Consider the following 26,582-nt stretch of genomic DNA (forward strand, 5'->3'; position numbering starts at 1 on the left):
TTCCTATCCCGCTCCCACAAAATGTGTTAACGGTAGACAGCATATCCAAATTGTTATGTTTGAGCATTGAGCACTCCATGTCTGCACATGGATGCAGCTGTTGTACATGAAGTTGATGGTAACAGTTCTCTAAACAAACATAATCCTTTAAGGATATTGAACAGAATGTTTAATTTCATAATGGATCTCTTTGTAATTACTATAGAATAGCTGCAATTTGGAACATATTCAATGATGTTTATTCTCTGCATAGGAAACGGTGGGGTCGAAGAGAACTAGTCCATGCATTTTGTGTCTGTGCACTGATGTGTGTGCTTTAGAGTCAAGGTGCCTTTATGCCTCTCACTTCAGAGATTTAACTTCTAAAGATGCTGCTTCCAGGGAGGGGTCACTTTCCGAGATAGGCAATCAGACATAAGGTTCAGCTATTGGCTATCCAGGCAGACTGTGGCAAGATCAATTCAAAACCCCGAAAAGGAAGAAACATGTGATGCTAGAACCCTGAGTGGTGACTATCCCTCCTCCTGTTCTTACCATCCACCCATGTCCATATATTGTAATTTGTGATGAAATTTAACTGTAAGCTGTTTTGGGAGCCACTCTTGTTTGAAAAGTGGGTTATAAATATAATAAATTAATTCCTACTTGTGTAAAATACTTCCTACTTATAAGCAAACTTACTTGGTTATCTAAGAAATCTGCCTTATCCTCTGATCTCAGTTACCCTCTTTTGCTATATTTAGTGTACAGTTCTATGTGGATTGCCAGGAGCCTCTGAACTCAGAAGCTGCTGAGTATCCAATGCAGGGTGGGAGGACAATGGAGGCAATCTTCACCTCCAACCTCCAATTGCCCTGCATTTCTGCAAGACAGGTGATTTCACCTGTCTAGTGGCAGCGCCTCAGAGGGGAAAGGAAGGAGGCTGCAGTGACCATAGGATAATCATATCACAACTACCCCAATCTTCTCCCTTCCCTGCTTCCGGGAACACCCCTTTTCCCCATCTCTTCACGCTATTTTCCAAACATGGAGAGGTGGCCAGTGCGATTCTCTTTGAGGCGGCTATGAGGAGGGGGAGAGGAGTGTGGTTTCTGGCTCCAAGGTCAGACCTCTGTCTCCAACCTTGGAGCCAGGAAATCGAACTATCCCATGCCTCCCAGGATGCTGTTATAGGATTGTTCCCTTATAAAATAATAAATGAGAACCTTCTCTCTTCGAAACTTAGCACATGAATTGCTCATATGAATGCCTCCCTATTGAGTCTTTTAAAAATGCATAGCAGAAATGTTGTGGTCTTTGCATTTCATAGTACAAAAGTTCTTTATGTTACCATATGTTCTGGTCTCTCATTTTGTGTACCGCTCCCCCTCTTTCTTTCTGTCTGTCTGTCTGTCTGTCTGTCTCTCTCTCTCTCTCTCTCTCTCTCTCTCTCTCTCACACACACACACACACACACACACACACAGCATTCTGTAGCACTTTTGTTTGAATTTGATATTTTACCATTGGTTTATCAAACTGCAAATTATTTATCTATTTGTTTATCTGTTTAGCACTTATACCATTTGTTTTTTCTTGAATACTCCTGGTTTTTCAGCTTTTGCCACACAACCATTTTCAATCTAGAAAATCTTTATTGCTAGGTGCTGGAAAGCTTTAAAATCATGGATTATAGTTTGCTGCTTGGAATCCATATATTGGACAGTGCTGCAAAAGAGAGAGAAGGCGAGAGTTCTCAAAATACATCTGATTCTAAACGCCCAGGAGGACAAAGAGTTCTCTATTCTACAGCTATGGAATCAATACAGGGTCCAGGAAAAACTGGGGACTGTGTTATCACAGAAAGTACCAATACGTAAGTCCCGAAAAATCTATACTTAAACAAAAAATTATTGGATGTTTCTAAATCCTTTTTCCCTATTCTGAATATTACATCTAAAATGGACCTGTCTATCTTTCAAGTTGTGAATAATGGAAGGATAGATTAAATTAAATATCTTTTGGAAAAAGGATTGAGAGTGTTCTGCTGCAGACTAGAATTTTTTTTAAAAAATTGGATTATCCATTATGTGCTTTAGAAACACAAAGCACAGGAACATCCTTAAATCCCGAACATTATTGGTACTATGACACAACATTTGGGCAAATAAATACTAGAGAACTAATTAATACTGTTAATTATATAAAGGAACACGAATGTATCAATTATTGGGACAGAAACACAATGAAGTATGTGAAAAGGGAGGGGGGAGATGCCTACTTTTAAAATTCATTTTGTTCTCCAAATCATTTTGTCCTTGCACGTAGTATTAAGCTAGTCAATCTAAATGACATGAGTTCTTTCATTTTTAGTTGAGTTAGCACACTTCAATGGTGACTTTTGAAAGAAGGTTTAACATACAATGTCTTGAAATTACTTTGTTGCTGCCGACAGAATGGGAGGCATTCCAGCTAAAAGCCACAAAGGAGAAAAGCTGCTGCTATTTATGGGCATTATTGATATCCTGCAGTCGTACAGGTAATTTAGAATAATATTATTTTGATACCTATTTAGCCACTAGATTAAAGTGCTGCTCGTGTAAGATAAAAGAGCATATTTCACTAAGCGGATTTGTTTTGGTGTGTCATCAGGTTAATAAAGAAGTTGGAGCATTCCTGGAAAGCACTTGTTTATGATGGGGTAAGTCATGTTGAAGCTTATCAGAATGTTTCGATATGTGATTTTGTGTTAATTACTCCTTGCTACTAGCAATTATATGCTACATGTTTTATTAGGATGTTTATGCTGTTGCATATCAGTGGTATTTATGTGTTTGCTCATTTATGTATACAGTGTTATCAATGTACATATGGTGCTTTACAGAATAAAATAAGCAAAATAATGCAGGCCCCAGTCCCAAAGAGCTTTATAGTCTACATGTTGGTAGTTGGGGAGAAATCACATGAAAGGAAAGAATGAGGCAAAGGTCAAAGAGAGAATGTATGCCAGTACACACTTGATTGAGCATAAAGACTAGGCGGTTATGTTTTTCTGTGATGTTTGCACTAATTATCGTGCAAATACTTTTCTTAAATTAACCGACAAGACATAAGTTAAACTTTCCATTACTGAAGCATGCTAGATAACATCCTAATCCTTCTAAAATCATAGTGTTGGCAATTCATCCAGTGTGCACACCTATTCTTCCCCTTTTATTATTTTTGACCTCCTCAGACTGTATCTAGAATGTCTGTCTTCATTATGGGTCTGTCGGAGAATGGATGCCATAGTCAGCCTTAAGACAACACTTTGGTGTTTAAACAGAGGGAGTAATGTTAAGGTTGTTAATGTGTTCTTCTGTAAATATTATTATGAAATTTAATAGATAGAAGACAAGTCATCATTTTTGCCAATGAAAACTTGATAGTAAGAGACAAGCATTGAATTTAGTTACATGATTTACTGATGGTTTCACAATGTAATTAAAAACCTCCTCTATAAACATTGTAGTCTGTTGTTAATAATTTTTCCTCTTTTATTTCCAATTGTCATAATATTAATTCCTTTTTTTTGTCTTGCAGGACACGGTTTCAGTCCACAGGCCAAGTTTTTATGCTGACAGGTTTTTAAAGTTTATGAGTTCCAGAGTATTCAAAAAGAATCAGAGTATGTGCCATTTTATCATTAACTAACTTAGAGCCAGCCTTCATAATGACCCTGTTCAGACAACACACTAAGCCATGGTGGTTTATTGCTTAGCGTGTCATGTGAACCATTCCTAACCAGGGTGTCTACATAACCATGGTTTAAACACACTCACTAACCATTTGCTGCAAAAGGTTAGTGGCTTAACCATGGCTTCGCCCAATCTGTTTATCCCATGGAGACTACTTGCAAATAAGTTCTGTATGATGACTTCATTTCCAAGATAGTGAACACCATTGGTGGATGCTCTACATAAGGTTCCCCCAATCAGGTGCCCTGTAGATATTTTGGACTACAAGTGCCTTCATTCACCATGCTGGGTGGGTGGGGGTTGTGGTTCAACACATCTGGAGAGCACCAGATTGGGTAGGGCTGCTCTATGTGATAAAGAATAGGAAGTAGAGACCTGTCTTAAACATCTGCGGGAGACAAATGACAAGAGAGGACTGTTGTCTCCATTCTCTGTTGTGGCCTTTCCAAAAGGACCTGGCTAGCTCATGTTGGAAACATGATGCAGGACTAGATGGAGCCTTGGTCTGGTCCAGCAGGGTTCTTCTTCAGTTATATACTGAAGTTGGTTATGCTTCAAGTCATCCCAGAGGAGCTGTTTTCAAATCGTCTCTGCATGATGGCAACAATATAGGCTGTCCCTCCTATCCTGATCCTAATATTTTGTGATGGTGTTTCTGCCTTTGATTCTAATTGTGATATCCTGCCAAAGGTGTGGGGTGCGGGGAAGAAACAACAGGGCTCTTGTGCGCTATCTCCAATGGAGATCTTTGCACATGGCCACTGAACCTACATGCCTGTGTAGCCACATGAGCAGCAGTGTGCAACCTCGTGCTGCCCCTGCAGCTCTTTGGATGCAGATAACCTTTTTCTATTTATACAAGCACAGGTATCTGCATTTATTTTTAATGGGAAGATATGCAGATTTCAGATTATTTCACTAAAAAGCTGTTGCAATGCTTTTCAATAAATAATCTACATTTTGAGGTTTGTTTTGGATTATGTTTTGAGTCAAACAGACTTTTCCCTTATAATGTTATTTGCAAGAGGATTTAAGCTTATATAACCCTAAAATCATCTATGTTGTAAAATATATTCCAGATTTTTTTTAAAATGGAGAAATGCCATTCATTCTTCGATAAAGAGATTATGTGGCAAAATGATGCCAGATACTTAGCCTCTTAGCAGCCCCTTGCCATTAAAAAGTTCAGTGCAAGTACTATTATTTTATTGGTAAAAAGCCAATATTTATCAGATTTATACTGGCCTATATTGCAGAGTTTTATGAAGACAATTACATTCTTGCATAGTATTAATGTGATAACCTAGGGTTATAAACAATAAAACTGAAGTGAACTGAAGCATAGTATTTATGATAATAGGAATCATTTGAGTGATCTGATCAAACCTCTTGCGACAGCCAGCAACATCGATGTGAGACTGAACCAGAAAGGATTGTGAAAGAGTTTGTATAACGATGAACATTTCTGCCTATTGCTTATGAGAAAAGTCTAGACTTAAATTGTTCTGCCTTAATTTCCCCCCTTTTAAATACAGCTTTAAAGTCCTCACCCTCCAAGAAACGATGCAATTCCATTGCTGCTCTAAAAGCTACATCACAAGAATTTATGTCTCTGGTTAGCCAAGACTGGAAAGATGAAAAACATGACTTGCTCACAGAGGGTCAGAGCTACTGTAGCCTTGATGAAGAAGGTAATGCTTCAGGCACAGCTACGGTGCTCTTAATGAAGTCCACCTGCTTAAAAAAAATTTTTTTTAAAGGAACAATAGGTATAAAACAAGAAGAAAAGCTTAAATCCATGTTTGGAGAAATCTGTGCATTGGCTTTCAGTCCACGGGTGTAGAGTCTCAGCAATGCTGTGGCATCAAACACTCCCAGTCCCTTTGTGTTGCTTTCAGCGCAAGCTGTAGTGAGCCATTAAGGAGTAGAGAGAATAAAAAATAAATGTATAATGATACAGTGTGAGATCCGAATTATAAATGAAACCAAGGAAAACACAGAAACTTTATATTGACCACAGTCACGTTTAGTTTGGTGCATTCCTATAAAAAAAGTACAAGTTTGTCCCATATTTTTGTAGAGACTACAGTAGAGGTAGGCAACCTTTTTGGGCTATGGGAGCATTTGTCAATTTGAGAAACTGTCTTGGGTACCAACACAAAATAGCTGCCATGGGAGACATGCCAAAGGACAAGTAATCTGCCCAAATGACTGAATACAAGGTAGGGTGGGTGAACATTTTGAATGCACAGTTTTCCGCAGTGGTGGAAACTTATTCCACAGCAATCCCAGCTGCCAGTAAGGAAATGTGTTATTTAATTTTTTTAAAAAAAGTGGGAGTACTTTGGCGGGCGTCAAGAAAGGTGTCTCTGGACATCATGTGGCCTACCCCTGGACTGTAGGTACTTGCAGCTCAATATGAGGTATCATCAGTTATTGATAACATGCCACTGAGAATCATCTTTAGAATCCCCCCATTGGTTATATCTGGTTGCATTCAGATGATTGTTCAAGGCTTCATAAACCATGGATAATTTTGTGCCCCTCACTCACTTCTCCCCTTTTCCCACTGTGCACTAGCCACCTAAATCTGACTTGATTACATCTTGGCCAGCTTTCCTGATTTTTTAACCAACCTTAAGCCACAGTTCCTCAGTTTGGACGGAACAGGGAGCTCTGGCTTAATGGAAGCCATCATCTTTGTGCCAAGGCGAGCATACAACAAGAGGAGGGGGGGTGGAGGACCTCACTGTCATGGCGCTCATCCACAACTTCTAAAACCATAGTTTATGATGCCATGGACGATCATCCAAATGCAACCGAAGTATGTGTATTTTTACTGTAAATAAACATGTAATCTTTCCCAAGAACCATGAATTAATTTCACATTTTAAAAATAAAATATATGCAGAAATGAGTTATATACACCTTTCCTTTCCTTTTACAGTATTAGCCTCCCGACATCGGCCTGATTTAGTCCCAAGCACAGCCTCCCTGTTTGAAGCAGCTTCTTTAGCAACCACAATTTCTTCTTCTTCCCTGTATGTAGATGACAGTTATCAGCATGATGGAACTAGGTTTTATTCTAACAGGTAATACAAATATTTTATTTTTTATCTATACTAGAAATGAGTGACCCTCCCACACTTTGAGAGGTTCTAATTCATATTTAATCCAGGGGGAAATAGATAAATGTATTAGAGATAGGATCCTGACTAGACCAAAGCTTGGGTCCTATGAGCCTACAATATCTCAGCCAGAATAGTCGAACCATTGGTTGTAGGAACATTAGAGAAGCCCTTATTGTATCTTGTTGGCCGAAGAATAACAGTGTCCTTGGACTATTGTTCAGAATTCTTAGACATAAAAGTCATTTTCTAATCTGTCCCATCTAGTTATTGACTCTCAGTTAATCCTATAACTGTCTACTCAGAAGTAAAATCCATTGAATTCAATCGGACTTACTACCTGACAAGTGTTTATAGAATTGCAGCTTCTGCTTTCTTTTTGCCTTTCCTGCTCGTCAAAACACAATCAATTTGTTCTATCATCCTTAGCTTAAATTCTTCCTTCTGCCCCCCTGACGGCTACCCTGCATTAGGGATTCCTGAACTACAACTTCCTCTTAGCTAGTGGAGTTGTATTTGTGAGATAGAAAAGAAATTAAAAGCAAAGGATGAAGATGTTGTCTTGAGTGTTTTCGTATACTCTGCTGGTAAACGGGATTATAGGTACTCTAATTTTTTGTTCTGAATTGTGCTTTGCCAGGTGTTTTGTTGGAATGTTTGATAACCTCAACATTTTCTTCTGGAGTAATTGGTTTTTCAAGCTATTCTTTATTTGTTCAACCCAGGGGAAGGTAATTGAAATGTGTTTAGGTTATATGTCAGCTTCCTCTTGAGTGGCTTAGAAACTAGTACTATGCACTATTAAGGTGCTGAGTATTTCTGTTTGAAGATAAGCTAACTTAATAGATAGCCTCCAGCTGTTTACATAAAAACTTTGGCTCATAAATGCTTTTTAGAAAACTGCCTTGACTGACGACATGCTGCAGTATTTTTTTGTTTCATGAGGGAAAATAGCTTAAACATGTGCTCATGGGATTGATATTTTCCCTCCAAAATCTGATTTGCATTTGGTTGGAATGCAGAAAAAGGCCTTCTGGATTATTGTGCCTAGACTTCAAAACTCCCAGCCTAGTGAGGTCCTCTTTGCCTGCTCTTCCAACACAAACAATAAAATACTTTGCAGCAACAAGCAATGTACTGTGGGCTCTCCCACACTAGAGGCCTTCAAGAGGCAGCTGGACAACCATCTGTAAGGGATGCTTTAGGGTGGATTCCTGCGTTGAGCAGGGGGTTGGACTCAATGGCCTTGTAGGCCCCTTCCATTATTCTATGTTGTCAGCAAAATAAGCACTAATATGCTGTAACTGGGAAGATACTTCTTTATGCCTTTTAAATGAAGCAAAATTTTCATCATCACTGCCAAAGGTAAAACTAGCTATATTGAGGCAGGATGACCAAATGAATATAAAACATCTCCAATCTTCACATCTTTGCTAATATTCACACAAACCCCTACTACTATGTAAAATGGAGTATTTGTCTTCTCTATCCATCGCTAGCTCCCTGAATGTGGAGACATTCATCATATACACACAGTCATACTAATATTCTCTGTTAATCTGGAACAACTGCCATACTTCTTATTATGAGTCCATACTTATGAACGCAGAGTAGAATATGTGGCCAACTCACTGAAAGGGAAAAGCCATCCTTTTGCTACTTCATCCTGATTGTAGAAGTGACAGAGTAAATAAACTGTGCTAAGAGCCAAAGGCCTTAGCTAGACGGGGCGAAATCCTGGGGCGATCCCCGGGATCGTTCCTGTGCGTTCACATGACGCACAGGGGATCCCGGGATCAGGGAGGGATGATCCCTCCCTTGCCCCGGGATCTCACCCTACCCTTTGAGCCCAGTTTTTCTGTGGTCCTGGGTTGAGCCTGAGACTGCGGAATGTGTGGCCGGGTGTCGCGGTTTGTCCCGGTAGCTTGCAAGGAGCCGGGACCCGCACACGGGGCACAGAGCTCCTCAGGAGCACTGCACCCATCGGGGGTGGGGTGGGGGGAGCGGGGAAAATACTTTTTTTAAAAACTTACCTTTTGCGCACAAGCGCTCGTGCACATCTTCCCCTTTAAGAAAAAAACCACAAAATGGCGGGCGCGACGCCTCTCCCTCTGAGGTTGTCGCATGCCATATGTAAACAGTGGGGGGATCTTGCAATAAAAGCATCACAAAATCGTCACCCCTCCGTCGCACAATAACAGGTAGGTCTAGCTAAGGCCAAAGAATCTCCATTAAGTGATCTTGAGCATGTGCCTAGATGTTCTCTGGATATGCAGATAATTCAGGTCATGTGCCCTAAAGGGCTCTGTGCTGACAAAAATAGCTATTTGGATTTGTATCAACTGCAGGTATTAGTATGGCCTGAAAACATTATATTTTACTATCTCTGTTCACATTGAAAGAGGGATGTAGGTGGGATATAGTCAGAGATTCATGTTCTCCTTAAGTTAGAATGTGTCCCCCTAACTCCACTATCCACTTGCCTCTTGCAAGACACAGGATGTTGCTGATTTATACAGCACTTGTGCAGCATGAGAGGAGCTGTCAGGGGGCTGCTTTCCAGCCCATCTGGAAAAAGGAATTTTGTGGGACAGAAAGGGCTTGGCTGGCATTGCTTCATCTTAGAAGGCTGATTGACATTGGACTGGGAAATAATCACATAAGTCCTCTCACCTGCATGATTGCCTTCTGCAGACGTGACCAGAGTGGAACTGGGACTTTAGTGCAAAAGCAATCAGCACCTGCAATATTTGATAAAATGGAACCCCCCAAACAAGCTTTGAAATGGAAAATTAACTGTAACAGTCTGTAAATGCATGTTTTATTGAATTGTTTTCAAATCTCATGTAACAGTCAAAAAGGGACTTATATTGCAAATGAGCAAGGATGTACCACATCCAGAAACAGTGAAGTGAAATCCATTTTTTAAATATTAAAGGAGGAAAACCATTGCTGTTTAATGCAATGTTATAATTATAATCACATTAAAAACAATAAAATCTGCATGAAACCCAATCAAGCTTTATGTTGGAGGAAGTATGAAGTTGTTACTCTGGGTTGTAGAATCTTGCCTCCATTTTCTATTTCGCCGTTATTTCTTGTTTTAGGGGTTTCAATCCAACAAGGGATGGTGTCAGAGTTTTTCTGTTGGGCTATAAATGCCTTAAAACGCATTTTTAAAAGATATTAACAGCAAATATTGAGACTTGACTTCATGTAATTGACAACAGGACTTAGGTATTGATTCCCTGTAAAGGTCATTTTGCCAAAGGCTATTTTGCGATTTTTAAGGGCATACTGAGGGCAATCTTTTTTAAAACACTGGAAACAGCATAGGAACGTTTGTATGCAGTAACTTGTTTAAATAATTGGAGACCTGGGTGAGATAGTATTTTACCATATCTGCAACCCTTTTCTGTTTTACAAGAATCCCTACCATTCTGTTTTCACCAGTACATCGTGCACAAGGCTTCTATGCATCAAGGGCTGTGTTGTGACAGAGAATATAACAGTCACTTGGGTCGGGTTTACATGAGCCTTTCTTCTGTCACTCAATAATTTATATGCTCGTCCTGCCTTGTTAAAAGGCTTTAACATAAAGTTGTTTCCCCAATCTCGATGCAAATAGTAAACTATTTTTAACTAAGTTGCCATTTATATGGTGGTTAGGAAGCCAAATACCGTTGAGCTAGTTTACAAAATTGTTGCACATGAATCTTGCCCCAAGGTGTGTGCTCATGCAAAAACTGCTGCATAGTGGGAGACTAAGTACATGAATCAGGCTGAATTTGGCTTAATGTTTTATTGCTACATTTGAGAATTGTAATGGGAAGATGTTTTTATTACCAAACATGTTAATTTTTAATTACAGCCACTAAAAATTATCTCCGTAAAGAAGACAAAGTTTGTTTGTTTATTTATACAATGCTATCAGTGGACAAAGTTTCATATATGGAGTCCAGAACAGCTATTTTCTACAAGGTTACTAAGTCAAAAGAGTTTGACAAAATACCTTTCATATCATTGGAGCATACAGTCCTAGCTTTCCAGTGGCACAAAAGTCCCATTAAAATATGCAAAGAGTGAGAAAGAGAGACTAGAGGTAAGCATCAAGTTTAGACGAAGCCTGACTACCAAATTGAAATTGGCTGCTTCAGAAGCATTTGGATGTTCTTCAGAGCGAGTTTTCCCCGAAGTGAACTGAGCTGGTCCAGAACACCAAACCTAATTCAGAGTTTGTGAGGGGTCAGGTCAGCACAGTCCCTGTTGGAGTGCATAAGAGAGAAATAGTTGCACCCCCTAGTAAAGAGCCTTGGTGCAAAAGTGTCCTTGTTGGGGGTGGGGACTCCCCTCAATCATCTGTTTCCATTGTTTCCATCCTTTTCACAGCTACCCTGATATGCATGATATCACAATTCAGTTGAAATTTTCTTCAGATGCTGATGCACTACTAAGATTTATGTAGCTTCACATTTATTCTTATTTATAAGAGGGACATTTTTGCATGACTTTGAATGTTTGACTTTGTATGGATCATTGATAGCAAGTGACTGAATCTAACAGGAGCATAGTATCACACTAAGGTTTTATTGCTTTCAGCCAAAGGCCGTTGAACCTTTCCAAAAATAAAATATATATTAAAAAAAAAAAACTCTCAGAGATTACAGGATTGAATTAAAACTTTGAAACAATTAACAGCCTAATGGCCATTTATATTAATAAATTCAAAGGCATCATTATGGCAGCTAACTAGTTCTAAAATCGTTTCTGCACAGATTCTCAAAGCCACCAAGGTGTAGAGAGAACCCTATGGTCACATAACCATCTGTATCGGACAGTAGATAACTTTTCTGAAAGAAGTATCAACTGAAGATGGGACAAAATAGCAGCAAGAGGCTTTGAATGCCATTTCGAGTATTGCTCCTCCTCCTCAATGCCTTTACTGTCTGGGTTAGAGTAAGAGGCCGGTGAGCAAGCAGCTTGCAATGATGAAGAGGAGGAGAAGCAACTTCAGGGTACTCCTGTCAGCCAGGTCCCCAGCCATACCTACTCTTGATGGTGGCCCTGAATTATAAAGTGTCTAGTTGTAGGTGGACTGGAAGTAAATCATCATCATCATCCAGATCATGGTATGCGCCATGGAGTGAATGAGAAGTAACCAAAAGAAATAACAGTAGTTTGCTCATGATTTTACACGGCTACATCTCACATATTCCAAGATAAACTCCACAGGTTTGCTGGGCAGTCTGACCTTGGGGAAATTCCTTTTTGAATTATAAATTTAAATTATAAATATTATAAATTATAAATAAATCAACTAGGTTGACCCTGTACAGGAAGCAAAAATCATCTATATCTAGATATTCTGAAGCTGACCTTCCTTGGTCTTCTTGTGCAAGTTTGCCTTCACTCAACACACTATGCTACGGTGGTAAAGCATTTTGAGTTAAACATTATGGCTTAGTACATTGTGTGAACCATTCCTAACCATGGTGTCTACACAGCCATGGTTTAAACACACTCACTAACCATTTGCTGCAAAAGGGTTAGCAGACTAACCATGGCTTAGTATGTTGTCTGAACAGGCCCATGCTTAGTTTGGGAAATCTCTGATGTCTTAGAAACCAGAAGTACACAAAATTGGTGGGGGAAAAGCCTTTCCAAGTATAGTAAACTCCAACTGGGGTTCCACATTAAATACACCAAAAAAAACCCACCCTGTTTTCAAACCCTTGTGCTACACACACACACACACACACACACACACTGTGTATAGTATTCACCATAGCAGATTAGTAGCCATGTCTGTTCCACAAAATGCAAAATATCTAGTCATCTTTTTTAAACCATCTAGCAACAATCTATACTATAAGTGAGCGTTCAAACTGCATTTCTTTGTGGCAAAAATCAAGTGACGCATTTGCTGGTACCCTAGAGAAACCATGTTGTACTGAAAACAATTTTCTCTTTGGAAACATCGTGACAGATGCAATTGCCAATGTCCACCCTAATTACTGATAATGCAAACTTGCTTCTGCAATTAACTTAGGTTTGGTAGAACAAAAGAACCTTTAATGTCAATCAACTTCACTTCAAATCCAGAAAGTGTATTAAAAAGTCAATTCCACTTACTGCTTTTCAATAACAACTGTAGTGCTTTGCAAAACAGTAATTGCAATGCAAATGAGGTATCACCACCAGAGAGCATTCTAATGATATGCTGAGTTGCTTTTCATCAGTACCTTGACCCTTTCTGTAGCTGGAAACAATGTCAGGTTTATAAAGTGCTGCTACTATTCAGTAAAGATTTATTAAACCAGGGCTATGAAAAATCCAATTGTCCTGTTGCCTGAGTTTTTAATAATCTGATTCTTGTGCTTAGAATTATTACTTTTGTCAATCTTATGAAGGGCTGACTACTAAATATTCGAAATGGCAGGGGTGTTGTCTAAAACTTCACTAGACTAAATTCACTGATGGCTTCATCATACTTGATCTTTTTTTTTCTTATACCAAGACAAATTTAAGGGGGGAAAACAAGTATGTTACATATGGGAAAATGCATCTATTTTGTCAACTTCTATTTAACTGTGATAAAATAGGTATTTGCACCATTTCTACATATGATTGAGTACACAGGTTTCCCTGCAAATAGGTATTTTCTGTAGAAGAAATGTCACATGTGAAGCAGCCCTGAGGTGTTGGAAAAGAAGTTTCTCTTCGAAACATGTACATGTAAGGCATATTAAATAATTGTTTGTTCAGTCTTTACCATTTACATGGCCCCTGTTGAAATGGTTTTGCATTTAGGGATATATCTGCATTATATTGGTTTTATAAGAATGTGACTGTCATTACCATCCCCTAAAGGATCCCAGGAATTCTGTTTAACTATGAATGTTGAAAACTCTGTTAGATATTCCTGTAGCAAATATTTTCCTGCTCCATGTTTGAGTTGAAAATAGCTAGTCTGATGGGGTAAATTGCCCACCCCAAAAATCCCACTTTATGCAAGCCACCTTTTCAATCCTTTTTCATGCCATACACCCACTTTTCCCTTAATAGATTAGTCAAGTAGGTGACGAGTAGTACACCACAATACTATGTAGTTATTTGTCTTATATGTTGCTGTCTTTGAGGGCAAGTGGGGCAATGTAAGTAAACACTTTTGCAATGAGTGCCAAAAATTTATTGAAAAAGTAAGGGATTTTCAGCATTGCTGAAAATGTTCACAAAAATGTCTAATCCCAAGTCTAGACTGCCTCCCTGCCAGCAGAATTTCAGTTCCCAATGTTCCCTGGGGAAATTGAATTACTGTTAAACCATTTTAAGTCTGTAAGTCAGATATTACCTAGGAATAACAGCCTTGGAAAAATCTGCTGCTATCAGCATTGTGTTAATGTACTACCAGAGCCACCTTCTGAAAATATACATGGGTGTTTCATCAGTTGCATTGAGTCATATGTGGCACACATTTGATAAGAGTCAATGAGCTGGTTTGAACATTACAATTTCGTTTGTTGCTGGGTTAGCTCTGGATTGTTTAACTCCTAAACAGTCCACAGTTTTGGGGTTTGGATGTCACGAAAACAACCTAAGAACAGGGCTATTGTAGGCTGGTAATTGAAAGTGGAAATGACGAACATGCCAGAGGAAGAGCACTTGCTTTCTCCTGCTAGATTTTTGCAATTCGTGGGTTAAATAACTCAGAAATTGCTGTTACGTGCAAATCAGGTCACTGTTATGGGAAGTGGTCATTGGCAATTCATGTCTGGCTATTCTACTGTCACTTTAGTCTTTTCCAGAACGAGCAAGAAGGTTGGTTTGTCTGATACAATAACATATGCTTGCTCTTCATTTCAGATTCAAGCTAGTTTGCAATGCAAATCCAAAATATTAAATTAATCTCTATACATTTGCTTGTTTTAGAGAAGGAAGCCTGAAGATGAATGCCTTTTTCCTGGGGAGATTTGCATTCTCACTGTGCACCTACAGGAGAACGGCACCAATCGTCCTGGGAAATGCACTCATGTGCAGGGTTTGAAGAATATAAGGGCATGTTAATCATGTCCAGATCCACCCCATGTATAGTAAAACAACCAGGAGATCTCCAAAAAATGTGACCAGTAAAATAAGCACATTACTTAAGTATAATTTAACCATATCAGGGAAAAGATACCATTATTGACATTACCTTTAATGGAGTGCTCAGTGAATTAGGTAAATGAACTGTCATATAGGAATCTATTTTGAGCAATGTGTGCTCAGGGGCACATTTTCACTTATCAGAAGGTTACAGCTATATTTCACCCTTTAATTAGGCAAAAACATGTTCTCCAACTACCGCTGCATTTCAAGATACTGGTATTAACCTACAAAACCCAAAATGGTTTGGGGCTAGGTTACCTGAAGGATTATCTCCTTCCATATATATCTGACCGGACCTTAAGTTCACCATCAGAGACCTTTTTCTGGGTGTCCTTGGCAAATGAGGTGAGGCGGATGGCTTCTAAGAAGAGGGCCTCTTCAATGATGGCACTCCGGTTGTGGAATGACCTCCCCAGAGTGGCACACCTAGTATCTATGTTACCGTCTTTTTGGTGCCAGGTGAAGACTTCTCAGGTGTTGTTCAGAAGGAGGTTTGCATAGTGACTCTGGAATTCTTGTCCCTTGAAAAAGACACTTTTTAATTTTGACATTGTAGCTGAACGTAATGCTACTGCTGTGATCAACGTTGCAGTGGATTCAGTCTCCCATTCCTTTGTCCGTTAGCCTCTCGTGTCCCCTTTTACTTTGGGGGGTATATGCTGTGCATATCCTCAAGCTTACCTTTGGTTCCAGCTATTTATTGCCTCTCATTTAAAACAACCTAGGCTGTTGTTTTCTCTCTCCTGTCAACACAGGTTTTTTGCACCAGAGTCTTTATTTGCAAAAGACGATGAAATATGGTGCACTTTAAACAAGCACTTCCAGTGTTCTTCTGGCAATCAGCCTATGTTTGTTTGCATTTAGCTCAGCACTGGCAAAAATGCCAGCATGAGTGAAATGTTGTTGCTATCTGAGATATGAAAAGGGGACTTGCTCCAGCCCTTTCAGATCTGAGTGTGTGTGAAACCATGGAGACTATACATGCAGATAGGCTCCTGGATATAGCTGCACCACTTGTGTTCTAGTTCTCATTCAGATCTGCAGTCACATATGTCTTGCTGTGGGGACACTTCCCATTCTAAGAATCTAATTTGGAGTAACTAGTCTTCAGCATTCAGTATTATAAACACTGCTTTCTGTCTTTTCTCTTCCCTTGAATTACACATGGACATTGAATCACCATAAACCACATTAATAAAACCTTCAATGTTTTAGACAAAATAGCCATAGCACTAATAATATCTTTGTTTATAGTGTAAGATGAGTGAAACAGGAAAAGCCCTGACATACCAGTCACTGTGAAGCCCAACCCATTCTATGGGTGTGTCGGCCTTTGCTTTTCCTGTTTCCCAAATAACTAACAACTGACCATCTCTTAGATTGTGTGTGTAAACAGACTGAAAGAATGCGGAAATGTCATTATGCTGCCTCAAGCTTTGGAAGAGCTGGAGTATAAATACATCAATTTTTTATTTTCAAACATTTAAAAACACAGGTGATACCTGTCCCATTTCCCCCCCTACAGTAATCTTGGGAGGTTTGTTCTGCCAGTTGCAATCCAACCCAGATTTATAAAGGTGCAATTTTCAAATGAATTTGAACCAACTTGACACCCTTTTATTTTATTTTACCTTACGTATTTTAGTACAAGGTAGAAATATGTATAGAAACGTAAGTTTAGGGTGCAGGACTGTGCTCTTTGTGAACAGGTTTCAAAGCAGTTCCAGGGACACTATTAGCTTCTCCCAATAGATGCTTCTATATGCAGTTACTCTTCCAAACATGCTTCTGTCTGGAGAGGGGGGCGGGAGACATTCAATTGCAACTGAAGCCTTTCTGTTGCCACCTCTTTCCCAGGCTTTTGCACACAACTCCACTCATTCTTCAGCTAGGAATAGGAGCCTGCATACTGGGGCCTTGAGGCAGATTGAATTTCTGGATGCTGAGGGAGAGCCTCAGCTGCTGTTAAGCAATCCTGCAGTGTAATTAAATGGCACACTAAGCTCACCAGGATCTGAAAAATGTGCATTAAATTAAATGATTTATACTAGAAAAAAAACATAAATATGAATCTTAACAGAAATTCTTTATTTTATTTTCATGTTCATTGTGTGTTACTTTTATATCCAGTAAAGGATTGCCTTCGAGTTCAACATTCACCTTAGAAGACAGTGCTATCTGCTTGACTTCAGAACAGAGCACAGTAGAGACAGAGAATGATAATGCTTCTGTACTGGATGTATACTTAGTAAGTTGTCCAACCATGCTGCTATTTCTTCTTACCAAGTTTCATTCATTTTTAAATTGTCAACTTGCTTTTGATTCAATGTGGTGATGTTTGAGGGGTGTTTCTTTTTTAATTAATATACATACTCTACATGAATTTGTATTTATCCATAGCAATAAATACATATGATTTTTTTTAATATATATATATATATATATATATATATATATATATATGAATGATCCTGTTCAGGTGACACACTAAGCCATGGTGGTTAAGCATTTTGACCTAAACATTATGACTTAGTGTGTCATGTGATCCATGACTTAGTGTGTCAGGTGAACCATTCCTAACCATGGTGGCTACATAACCACAGTTTAAACTTGCTCACTAACCATTTGCTGCAAAAGGGTTAGCAGTCTAACCATGGCTTAACATGTTATCTGAACAGGCCCAATATGAAAGTACAACTTTCTAGCAATTATACATAGGCTTCAACAAAAGCGTAACAGATATCCAAATAAGTATCCATTTGAAGGTGGCTTCTGTATACCACCCATTCAACCGTGGAAAGCATTGTAAGGTCTTCAATCCACTGAAGCATAGGAGCTGGGTGTTTATTCTTCCAATGTTGTAATATCTATATTTTACCTGACAAAAGGGTGAGGAGAATTGGTTTGTGCTGGACATTCATTAATTACTGTGAAGCAGGTAAGTGATTTAAAACAGCAGGTATTCTGTAAATGTATGCTTCAAATGTTTCATTCTTAATCATTCTCCCCCATTTTGTGAAAAGTAATTTCCCCCTTACCCTTGGTATCTTTACAAAACAGAAAACATAAGGTTCTCTGAGGAAGAGCTGTTACCAAAGAGAGAAGATGAATAACACCAGTATTTAAACTATACTTGTAGTTTCGTTCGTAGTTTTTGAAGCTATAACTGAAAATCAGTGTGGAAGATTCTCATTCTGCAAAGGTTAACAAGGGTCTTCTATTTTAATACAGACATTGGTTGGAATGGAGAATGCTTAGGGTGCAATCCTATGCATGTTTAGACAGAAAAAAGTGGCTAGCTGGGGAATGCTGGGAGTTGTATGACTTTTTTTTGCTTCAACATGCATAAGATTGCACTCTAAATGTACTTCTGTATAGAAAACTCCCTCATCTCGTAATAGTTTGGCTCAATTTAGAAATACTGTATGGTCATCTTTTGCTTTTTGTATGTATATCAGAGAAGGCAAGAGGAATATCTATAACATTTTTAAAAATTTCTTTTGGAAATTCTCATGGGTTGTTGTAAATTTCCATTTTAATAGATTCGTCTTTGCATACCCTCTTCTTCTAGATCAGGGAAGGGGAACCTGTTGCTTGACCCTCAACACTTTTCATCCCTGACCATTGGCTTTGCTAGCTGGGGCTGATGGAATTTGGAGTCCCAACATTATCTGGAGAGCCACCAGTTCCCTACCCATTCTAGATTCTTGAAGTGGTCCAGATCTCATCTCATGAAAACTAGTAGCTAAATGCAACTTGTCATATTCAGACAGATATGTTATCACTATCTTTTGGTTACAGTTTTACTTTTCAGACTAGAATCCATTTAAATGTAACACCCTGCATTTGAACTGGTAGCAAATAGTAATATTAACTGGGAAAACAGTTAATATTCCTTAAAAAACAGTTCCCTACTCCATTTATCCACATATGTAATGACTGTAATATCCAGAATTGAGATTGTTGGTGAATGGAAAATGGAGCCCTCTTTTCCTGCATACTGATTCGTAATACTGGCTCAACGGTCTGTTTAAGGCCAGTGTTATTCAGGGCATCAAAGTGAATACAAATCACAGTATGTTTTGATCCAAGATAAATGTCTCAAAATGTTTGTGTGGATAAAATTAAACTGTGTTAATGATATTTGTGGGATTATTTTGTTGTTGTTGTTGACCTTCAAAAAAAAAAAAAGATTGTGGACGAAGCTCATTTTCTGTGAGCAAGCTTGCCACTTAAAGTATATCTAGACAACCACGTTGAGAATTGCGAGTGGAGAAGGAAGCATAGAATAAAGACATGGACACCTGAGCTTGGGAATAAACTAGGGCTTCTTTATTTAAACAATAAGGTAGATTCACCCCTCACTGGATCTGCATGTGAAGGTGCGGGAATCAATGTCCTTGCCTCACCTCAGGCTATTGGCATTATGGGCAAACCACTCTCTTAAGCCAGGAGTCAGATAAACCCGGCCCCTCTCTTATGCGACACTTTAAAAGTGTGGGGAGACCGCCCCACGTCACCCCCACTCAGAGCCATAAAACTCTGAGTGGACAAGGCAGGAGGATCTCTAAAGGCATACCATATCCTGACACGAGAGCTGTAAAACTCATGACAAGCAGGACCTCCAGATATGCCAATCACCAAGAGGTGCCAAAGTGGTCACCGTCCCTATGTGAACTGCTCAGAGAGCTTTGGCTATTGGGCGGTATAAAAATGGAGCGACTGGCTAATCCCATACTAGATAAAGGGAGGGAGGGTGGGGGCCAAAAAGCAAAAGAGGCCGATGTTAGTTGGCCTCGGCCTTTATAGCTCGCCCCGCCCTTGCCTCATGTGTACGCGTGGCAATCACACGAGGTGCCTTATTCTGCACCTCCCCACCCACAATGGCTGTTTTCCCGCCAAAGCTGTCCCAGCTGGGTGGGTACTGGATTTATGGACACATGATTAACTTTTTTGGTTGTTTGAAAGGGATTTGGTCAAGGTAGCTTTGTCACATCTCAGCAAAAATCAGCTTACCACATGCTGGGAAACCTTTGGAACATGAATGAGCACAGAACACATTGAGCCTGATTGCGGCATATATCAGAAAGTATTCAATAATTAATTATCACCACCACCCCAACCAAATGCAGCTCTTGGTGTTGTGCGAATCCATCCTTGTGCCATTGTCCCAAAAACGAGACCTGAAGTTTTAATAAGCCTGTTTTGGAATGAAAGTGTTTAACTATGCCAAATACAAAGAACAATGGGTTCAGTGGAGATCCTGTCTTTTTAGAACAGTCTATAATTCCTACTAGGTAACAGACTGTTCTTCAAATTACTATGTGTACTCATTTTTGTGACTTTAGATAAATTGTGTCTTAATGGCAAAATCAATTCTTGGTAAATATGTTTGCATGCTGCTGACAACTGCTAACAAATCTGGTCAATCGTATTGTAAGCCTATGCGGCAGGGTCTTGCTATTTACTATTTTACTCTGTGCAGCACCATGTACATTGATAAATAAATATATAAATAAATAAATAATAATAATAATAATAATAATAATAATAAACTGTACCACAGTAGTAGCAGCAGTCAAAAAATATGGCATATAATACTCTCTTCTAGTTTTTGAAACTTGATTCCCTCAGAAACTATGTGTGTGAAGGGGAAGTAATCTGTGAAGGAGTGTCATCATGGAATACTGCAGAGTTCTATTGGATACCAGGGAATGCACCAATACAATTGGAGTTGTAGAGTGCTCACATTCCCTTGTTGTACCAACACAGACCCTTACACTGGATCAGACTGGGAGTGTGTACACTGTTAGTTAGATGAATTATAGCTCCTCATATGAAGAAATCGTTCTACACTTTGAGATCCTGAACCAGAGGAATTTCTGCACCTTCTTTTTGTCCTCTGCAGTCTAAACAATTATTATGTTTCACAAGCTGTCAGATTAATGTAGGAGAAGGGAGGGAGGCAAGTAGCATTGCTGTTCTCCTTCTTGAACAGAAAATATCCTGGATTATTGTTGCAATGTTAGAGCTGTACACAGTGGGCAAAGTCACCAACATGGTTGCATTCAGACAATAAGATAGTCAATGGTGAAGTAATAATCATCTCAACAGTTGTTTATCTAGGGGTTATTCCCCACACAACATGATAATCAATTATGGTGTGGATTACAATCAGCGTTGAGTTGACTATGAGACCATGCTGAGTTGACTCATTAATCCCCTGCCCTCTCTCCCCTTCTGAGCCATCCCACTAGTATCCCATCAGACAGTGCACCAAAAAATCTATCCTGCTGACTGGATTAGAGTGACAGCCACCGCTTTGACCGCTTTTGCCTTGCGACTCTGTGGCTAACTAAATAACCAACGGTGGCCGAGGAGATAACAAAGGGTACCCTCTATACAACATGATAACCAGCAATGGTTCAAATAGCCAACTCTGCACAGCATTGGTTATTTGCATTGGTTATTTCGGCCAAGTAACCAACCATTGGTTAAAAAACTGCCTCCACACAATACGATAACCCACAGTGGGTTAAATAACCAACCGACAACTATTTAAACCACCATTGGTTATTGTGTTGTCTGAACCCAGTCATTAAATGTTAAGAAATTAAATACAACTTTAAAAAATGGCACAGGTTTCGCAGAGTGAGAGCTACGTTGTTAATAACTAATAAGGTCACAGAAATATCCAATAGCTGCCTATGACATTAATGTTTCCATGAAAAATACAAAGGCATTCTTTAGAACCAGTTCTTAAATGCTCTTTAATATCTTTCCTCCTTGACACAGTACGATTTGTATAAAACATGACATTATGAACTCCCTTTGCTCAGGTAATGCAGCTTTAATGTTTCAGGTTAGATTGACTTTAACTACCAGACACGGAGTGAATGCAGTGTTGTTGATGCTTAGCTGTCAATCCATTGTATCTGCTGCTTAAATTAGTTCTCAGCCCGTTTTAGTGGAATTACATAAATATAGCTAGCAAAAATGGGGGGGAGGAGACTTAAAACATTCATATGCTTCTTTCATGCTTTCTTTTTTCTTCTTTGTACACAGCAGGTCTAAATATTAGTGTATCTTTATGACTGTGTGCAGTATGTAGGCACTGCTGTGAATCATTTGTGGAAGTGGTTGCAGCAGCAAAATGCGTTCAGGTCCATTATTTTCTAGAATGAACACAGCAGCTTCTTCTTGAATCAAACTTTAAAAGGTCTGTAGCAAAGCAACCAAAAGTGGAAATCACCGATAAGCCGCCTTTGTTGGTTTGGTTTTGGTCCTAGTTTTAGCATTCATATACACAGGCAGCCTAGTTACCCAGAGTGAAAAGCTTTATTCAAGCAACCAAGATTCTGTTTGAATCATTAGAAATAAACTGCTTTCTTTTTAAATAAAGCATTGTTGTAAGTTGTGTTTTGTGTTTTGATGGGGTGAATTGCTTTTTGCTACCTATGCACTGTTGTATGTCTACAAACCCTGTAGTAGTTCTTCATTGCCTCTGTGTGGTTACACTTGTATGTTCTGCGGCCGCACAGAGGCGTCTTGGAAGCTCTTCGACCTTAGAAAAACATATTAGTATGCTTATTTCTTGCTTGGGCCAAAGGCCATTCACATACAAAACAGCTAAGACAAATACAACATAAAACAAAATCTAAAATGCTTAAGCTAAAATAGATTCACAATACATTATGTAAAATTAATTTAAATTAAACTGCACCCATTGTTGAAAATGGATAAATACAGCCTGAAAATTAAAACAGCTAGGGAATTCACAATTTTCAAAATGGTACTGGCTCTACAAATATGATCACCAAAGAACTGCCTATTTGACAAACATTACATCACCAAAACTCAGGCAAGTGCTTACAGCTCTTCGTTTTCAAACTATGCCAACAGCTATTATTGATGATTTAATTTAGCACTTATGTATTTGTGGCATGCCAGAAATCGAAGACTTTCCACATTATTTGCTGCCTTGCCCCTTATATTCTGAACCAAGGTCTAAATTTCTGTGTTCTATCTTGTCTTACCTGCATAGTAATACTGTCCCAGAGAATTTTTTTTTATCTTTTGTCTGATTTAAATTTTATTGTTAAAAAAAAGGTCTTTTTGCTTTGGCAGCATCAAGAATTCATGCAAAATTCATGTCTGACAATACTTAGAAAAATATGAAATTAGTATTTCAGATTCATCCTTTGGGTGGGAAAATGTACATTGTGCATATTCCTACACAGTTGTGTTTTGACTGCCACCTGAGCATCTTAAACAATGCTCTCTAGCTTGTTTTTCCTCCTAAACCCTCTCCTCACCTCTCATTCTCTCTTACTGTCAACGATGTCACGCTTACTCCGGTCAAGGAAGCTCGTAGTCTTGGCTTTATATTTGACTCCTCGCTCTCCTTTACTCCTCACATCGAGGCAGTAGCTAAATCCTGTCGTTTCTTCCTGTATAATATTGCCAGGATTCGACCATTTTTGTCTGTCTCTTCTGCCAAGACTCTCGTTCACGCACTGGTTATCTCTCGGTTGGACTACTGCAACCTTCTTCTCTCTGGCTTTCCTTCGTCTCACATCAGTCCGCTGGTCTCTGTCCACCACTCTGCCGCTAAGATCATCTTCTTGGCCCGCCGCTCTGACCATGTCACTCCACTTCTGAAATCTCTTCATTGGCTTCCAGTTCACTCCAGAATCCAATATAAACTTCTCCTGCTGACCTTCAAAGCTCTTCACGGTCTAGCTCCTGCCTATCTCTCCTCTCTCATCTCACACTATCGCCCCGCTCGTGCTCTCCGCTCCTCTGATGCTATGCTTCTCGCCTGCCCTAGGACCTCCACTTCCCTTACTCGGCTTCGTCCTTTTTCTTCTGCTGCCCCTTACGCCTGGAACGCTCTTCCAGAACACTTGAGAACTACAAACTCAATCGCTGCTTTTAAAACTCAGCTAAAAACTTTTCTTTTCCCTATAGCCTTCAAATATTGAGTTTGTTCTGACTCTATACTGTTAGCTTCTCCCTACCCGGTGCCTGTTTACACTTCCCTGTGCCTGTTTGCATTCTCCTTCCCTCTTTATTGTTTACTACAACTTATTAGATTGTAAGCCTATGCGGCAGGGTCTTGCTATTTACTGTGTTATCTGTACAGCACCATGTACATTGATGGTGCTATATAAATAAATAATAATAATAATAAATAATAATAATAATAATAATAATAATAATAATAATAATGATGATGTTTGTCCTATAGCAGAGTTTTTAATTGTTATTTGTTGCCCTTCTGGAGTTTTGTCATCTTTTTGTGTGCTCATCTTCCTCATTTGCTGGGAATCTATTTTAGCTTAAGCATTTTAGATTTTGTTTTATGTTGCATTTGTCTTAGTTTGTCTTATCTGTTTTGTATGCGAATGGCCTTTGGCCCAAGCAAGAAATAAACATACTAATATGTTTTTCTAAGCTCTAAGAGATTCCAAGATGCTTCTCTGGTTCTGCAGAAACATGTCTGAATGATCAACATCCTCTGTCAGAGTGCTGATCAATTACAGATTCAGGAGGGATCCCTCTTTTGACGCAACAAGTCTAGACAGACTCATGTAACGGTTCTTAACGCAGTGCCGGCAGGGACTTCTAGTGGTGCCCACAAAGCTCCCCTCTCCTTGCCTCCTTCAAAAAAAAATGTTTTAATTAAAACATTAGAAAATATTATAGAAGTCTTCTTTCTCTCTTCTAGCCTCTAGCCTTCCTCATTCTCTCCTCTACCCCTGTGCCTTGCTGTTTCCCCCTCTCTCCCAGCTTCTAGCTTCACTATTTCTCTCCTCACTCTAACTTCCTATTTCTTACTCCTCTCAACATTTAGCCTTTCTCTTTCTCTCCCTTCTACCCTTTTGCCTTGCTATTTCCCCCTTCCATCCGAGTCTCGAGCCTCACTATTTATTTCCCCTGCCCCTCTTTAGCTCACTTTTGACTAGTCAGGCCCCCACAGAGCAGTCATTATATGACTAGCCATATCCTCTGTAGGAGCCATTTTGTGGTGGTGCCCACAGCAGTTTATCAAATTTCCAAATTTCCCCATGGGTCCGAAAAAGTTGAGGACCCCTGCACTAAACCTTTGAACCTGGTTTTCAAAACCAATAGAAAACAATTTCACTGCAATCCCAGCTACCACTAAGAAAATGTGTTAATTAAAAAAAAAAGTAGGACACCTTGGTGGGCTCAAGAAAGGTATCTGGTGGTGCATTAGTGCCCATGGGTACTGTGTTGTCTACTTCTGTTCTATCCCCTGAATAGCTTTTCAAGCCTGAACTATGTTGAGGCTGTCCAGTTACGATAGATAATCAAATCATTAATGTACATCGTGTGTCACACAAAATGTTGGCTGGAATTAGCCAGCTGGTAATGTTAGCCCCAGTAGCTGTCAGTGGGTTGTATCCAATGATGTTCTTCTGCCAGTGGAACAGAGACCAATGGCAAAAGGTTTGGAGGACTCTGGAGTAGATTTGTCATGGGGAGAAGGGGAACTCTGCCCATGCAATGTTGGATACAGCCCACTTATTTAGAATTAAAGCTAGAATTAAAACCAATCCACATCATTATTTTGTTACATGAATTATCACCTAAACAACTTTGATTTGAGTCCTCAGTGGATATATAAATAAATGTTTGGAGAAATTGTATTTCTCCAAATACAATGCTGCCACCTATTGCTGCTTAAAACTGAGCAAGAGTTATGCCTTTTATAAGCTTGCCTTTTCACTAAAAAAAATTGTATGCAGTTTTTTAACGTTTTACTAACTTTCAGGCATAGAATTTATTTATTTATTTATTTATTGCATTTCTATACTGCCCAATAGCCGAAGCTCTCTGGGCAGTTCACAAAAATTAAAACCATTCAAAGTATAAAACAACAGTATAAAACCATAATATAAAATACAATATAAAAGCACAAGTTCAGAACAGTAGTAAGAACAGATGTCATATATTTTTAATATCTGATGCTAATACTTGATGTATTGCTTCATATTATCAGCTTCATAATTACAACTTTAAGAAGTCTTTTCTTTATAGATTTGTCATTGTAGTATAAATCACTTTTGTTCTGAACTTTTTTTTAATGAGCTGTTCTTAGAAATCTAAGTAACTCATACCTTTTATATATAAATGGTTTGTTGTGTAATTTCATGGTTAGTTGTTGGGTTAACTCTCAGTTGTTTAACCCCTAAACAGCCCAGAGTGTCTGGGTTCAGATGTCATGCTGACAACGAATGAACGGAGCTATCACAGCTTGTTAACCAAAAGCAGAAGTGAGGAGTGCACCAGAGACAGCAATTCTCGTTATGTCCGAAACCAGTCATTCGCTGCAATATTGAAGCATGGTGCTAAATGCAATACAAGACATTCTGGAGCTTAAAAAGATGAATTATATCAGTATGACTTTTTACAGAATCCTAACATAGTAGTCGAATTCCACTGGTTTTAGCTTTGGTTTGATGGGCATTTTAACAGTGAGAGCTAGTGTTACTCCATCTATATGATAAAGCTTTAGTATGAACACTAAACTGGAAGGTGTTTTTTTTTCTATAGGATTGGTCCT

At 39.0% G+C, this 26,582-nt stretch overlaps 1 protein-coding gene across 8 annotated transcripts in view; it reads left to right on the top strand.

Moving 5' to 3' along the window:
* PIP5K1B (phosphatidylinositol-4-phosphate 5-kinase type 1 beta) overlaps positions 1 to 26,582 on the top strand; it is a 96,040-nt gene that overhangs the window by 65,980 nt on the left and 3,478 nt on the right. For 7 of the 8 annotated variants that reach the window (XM_063129307.1, XM_063129308.1, XM_063129311.1 and 4 more), the window contains 7 exons: positions 1,644 to 1,855; positions 2,435 to 2,518; positions 2,632 to 2,680; positions 3,562 to 3,646; positions 5,252 to 5,407; positions 6,664 to 6,808; positions 17,123 to 17,240. In XM_063129307.1, the coding sequence (XP_062985377.1) occupies positions 1,644 to 1,855; positions 2,435 to 2,518; positions 2,632 to 2,680; positions 3,562 to 3,646; positions 5,252 to 5,407; positions 6,664 to 6,808; positions 17,123 to 17,240 (849 nt within the window). The remainder of the gene's footprint in view (positions 1 to 1,643; positions 1,856 to 2,434; positions 2,519 to 2,631; positions 2,681 to 3,561; positions 3,647 to 5,251; positions 5,408 to 6,663; positions 6,809 to 17,122; positions 17,241 to 26,582) is intronic. The other variant, XM_063129312.1, reaches the window with a different exon arrangement.

Source organism: Elgaria multicarinata, chromosome 6 (assembly GCF_023053635.1).
Source record: "Elgaria multicarinata webbii isolate HBS135686 ecotype San Diego chromosome 6, rElgMul1.1.pri, whole genome shotgun sequence".
Lineage (NCBI taxonomy): Eukaryota > Metazoa > Chordata > Lepidosauria > Squamata > Anguidae > Elgaria > Elgaria multicarinata.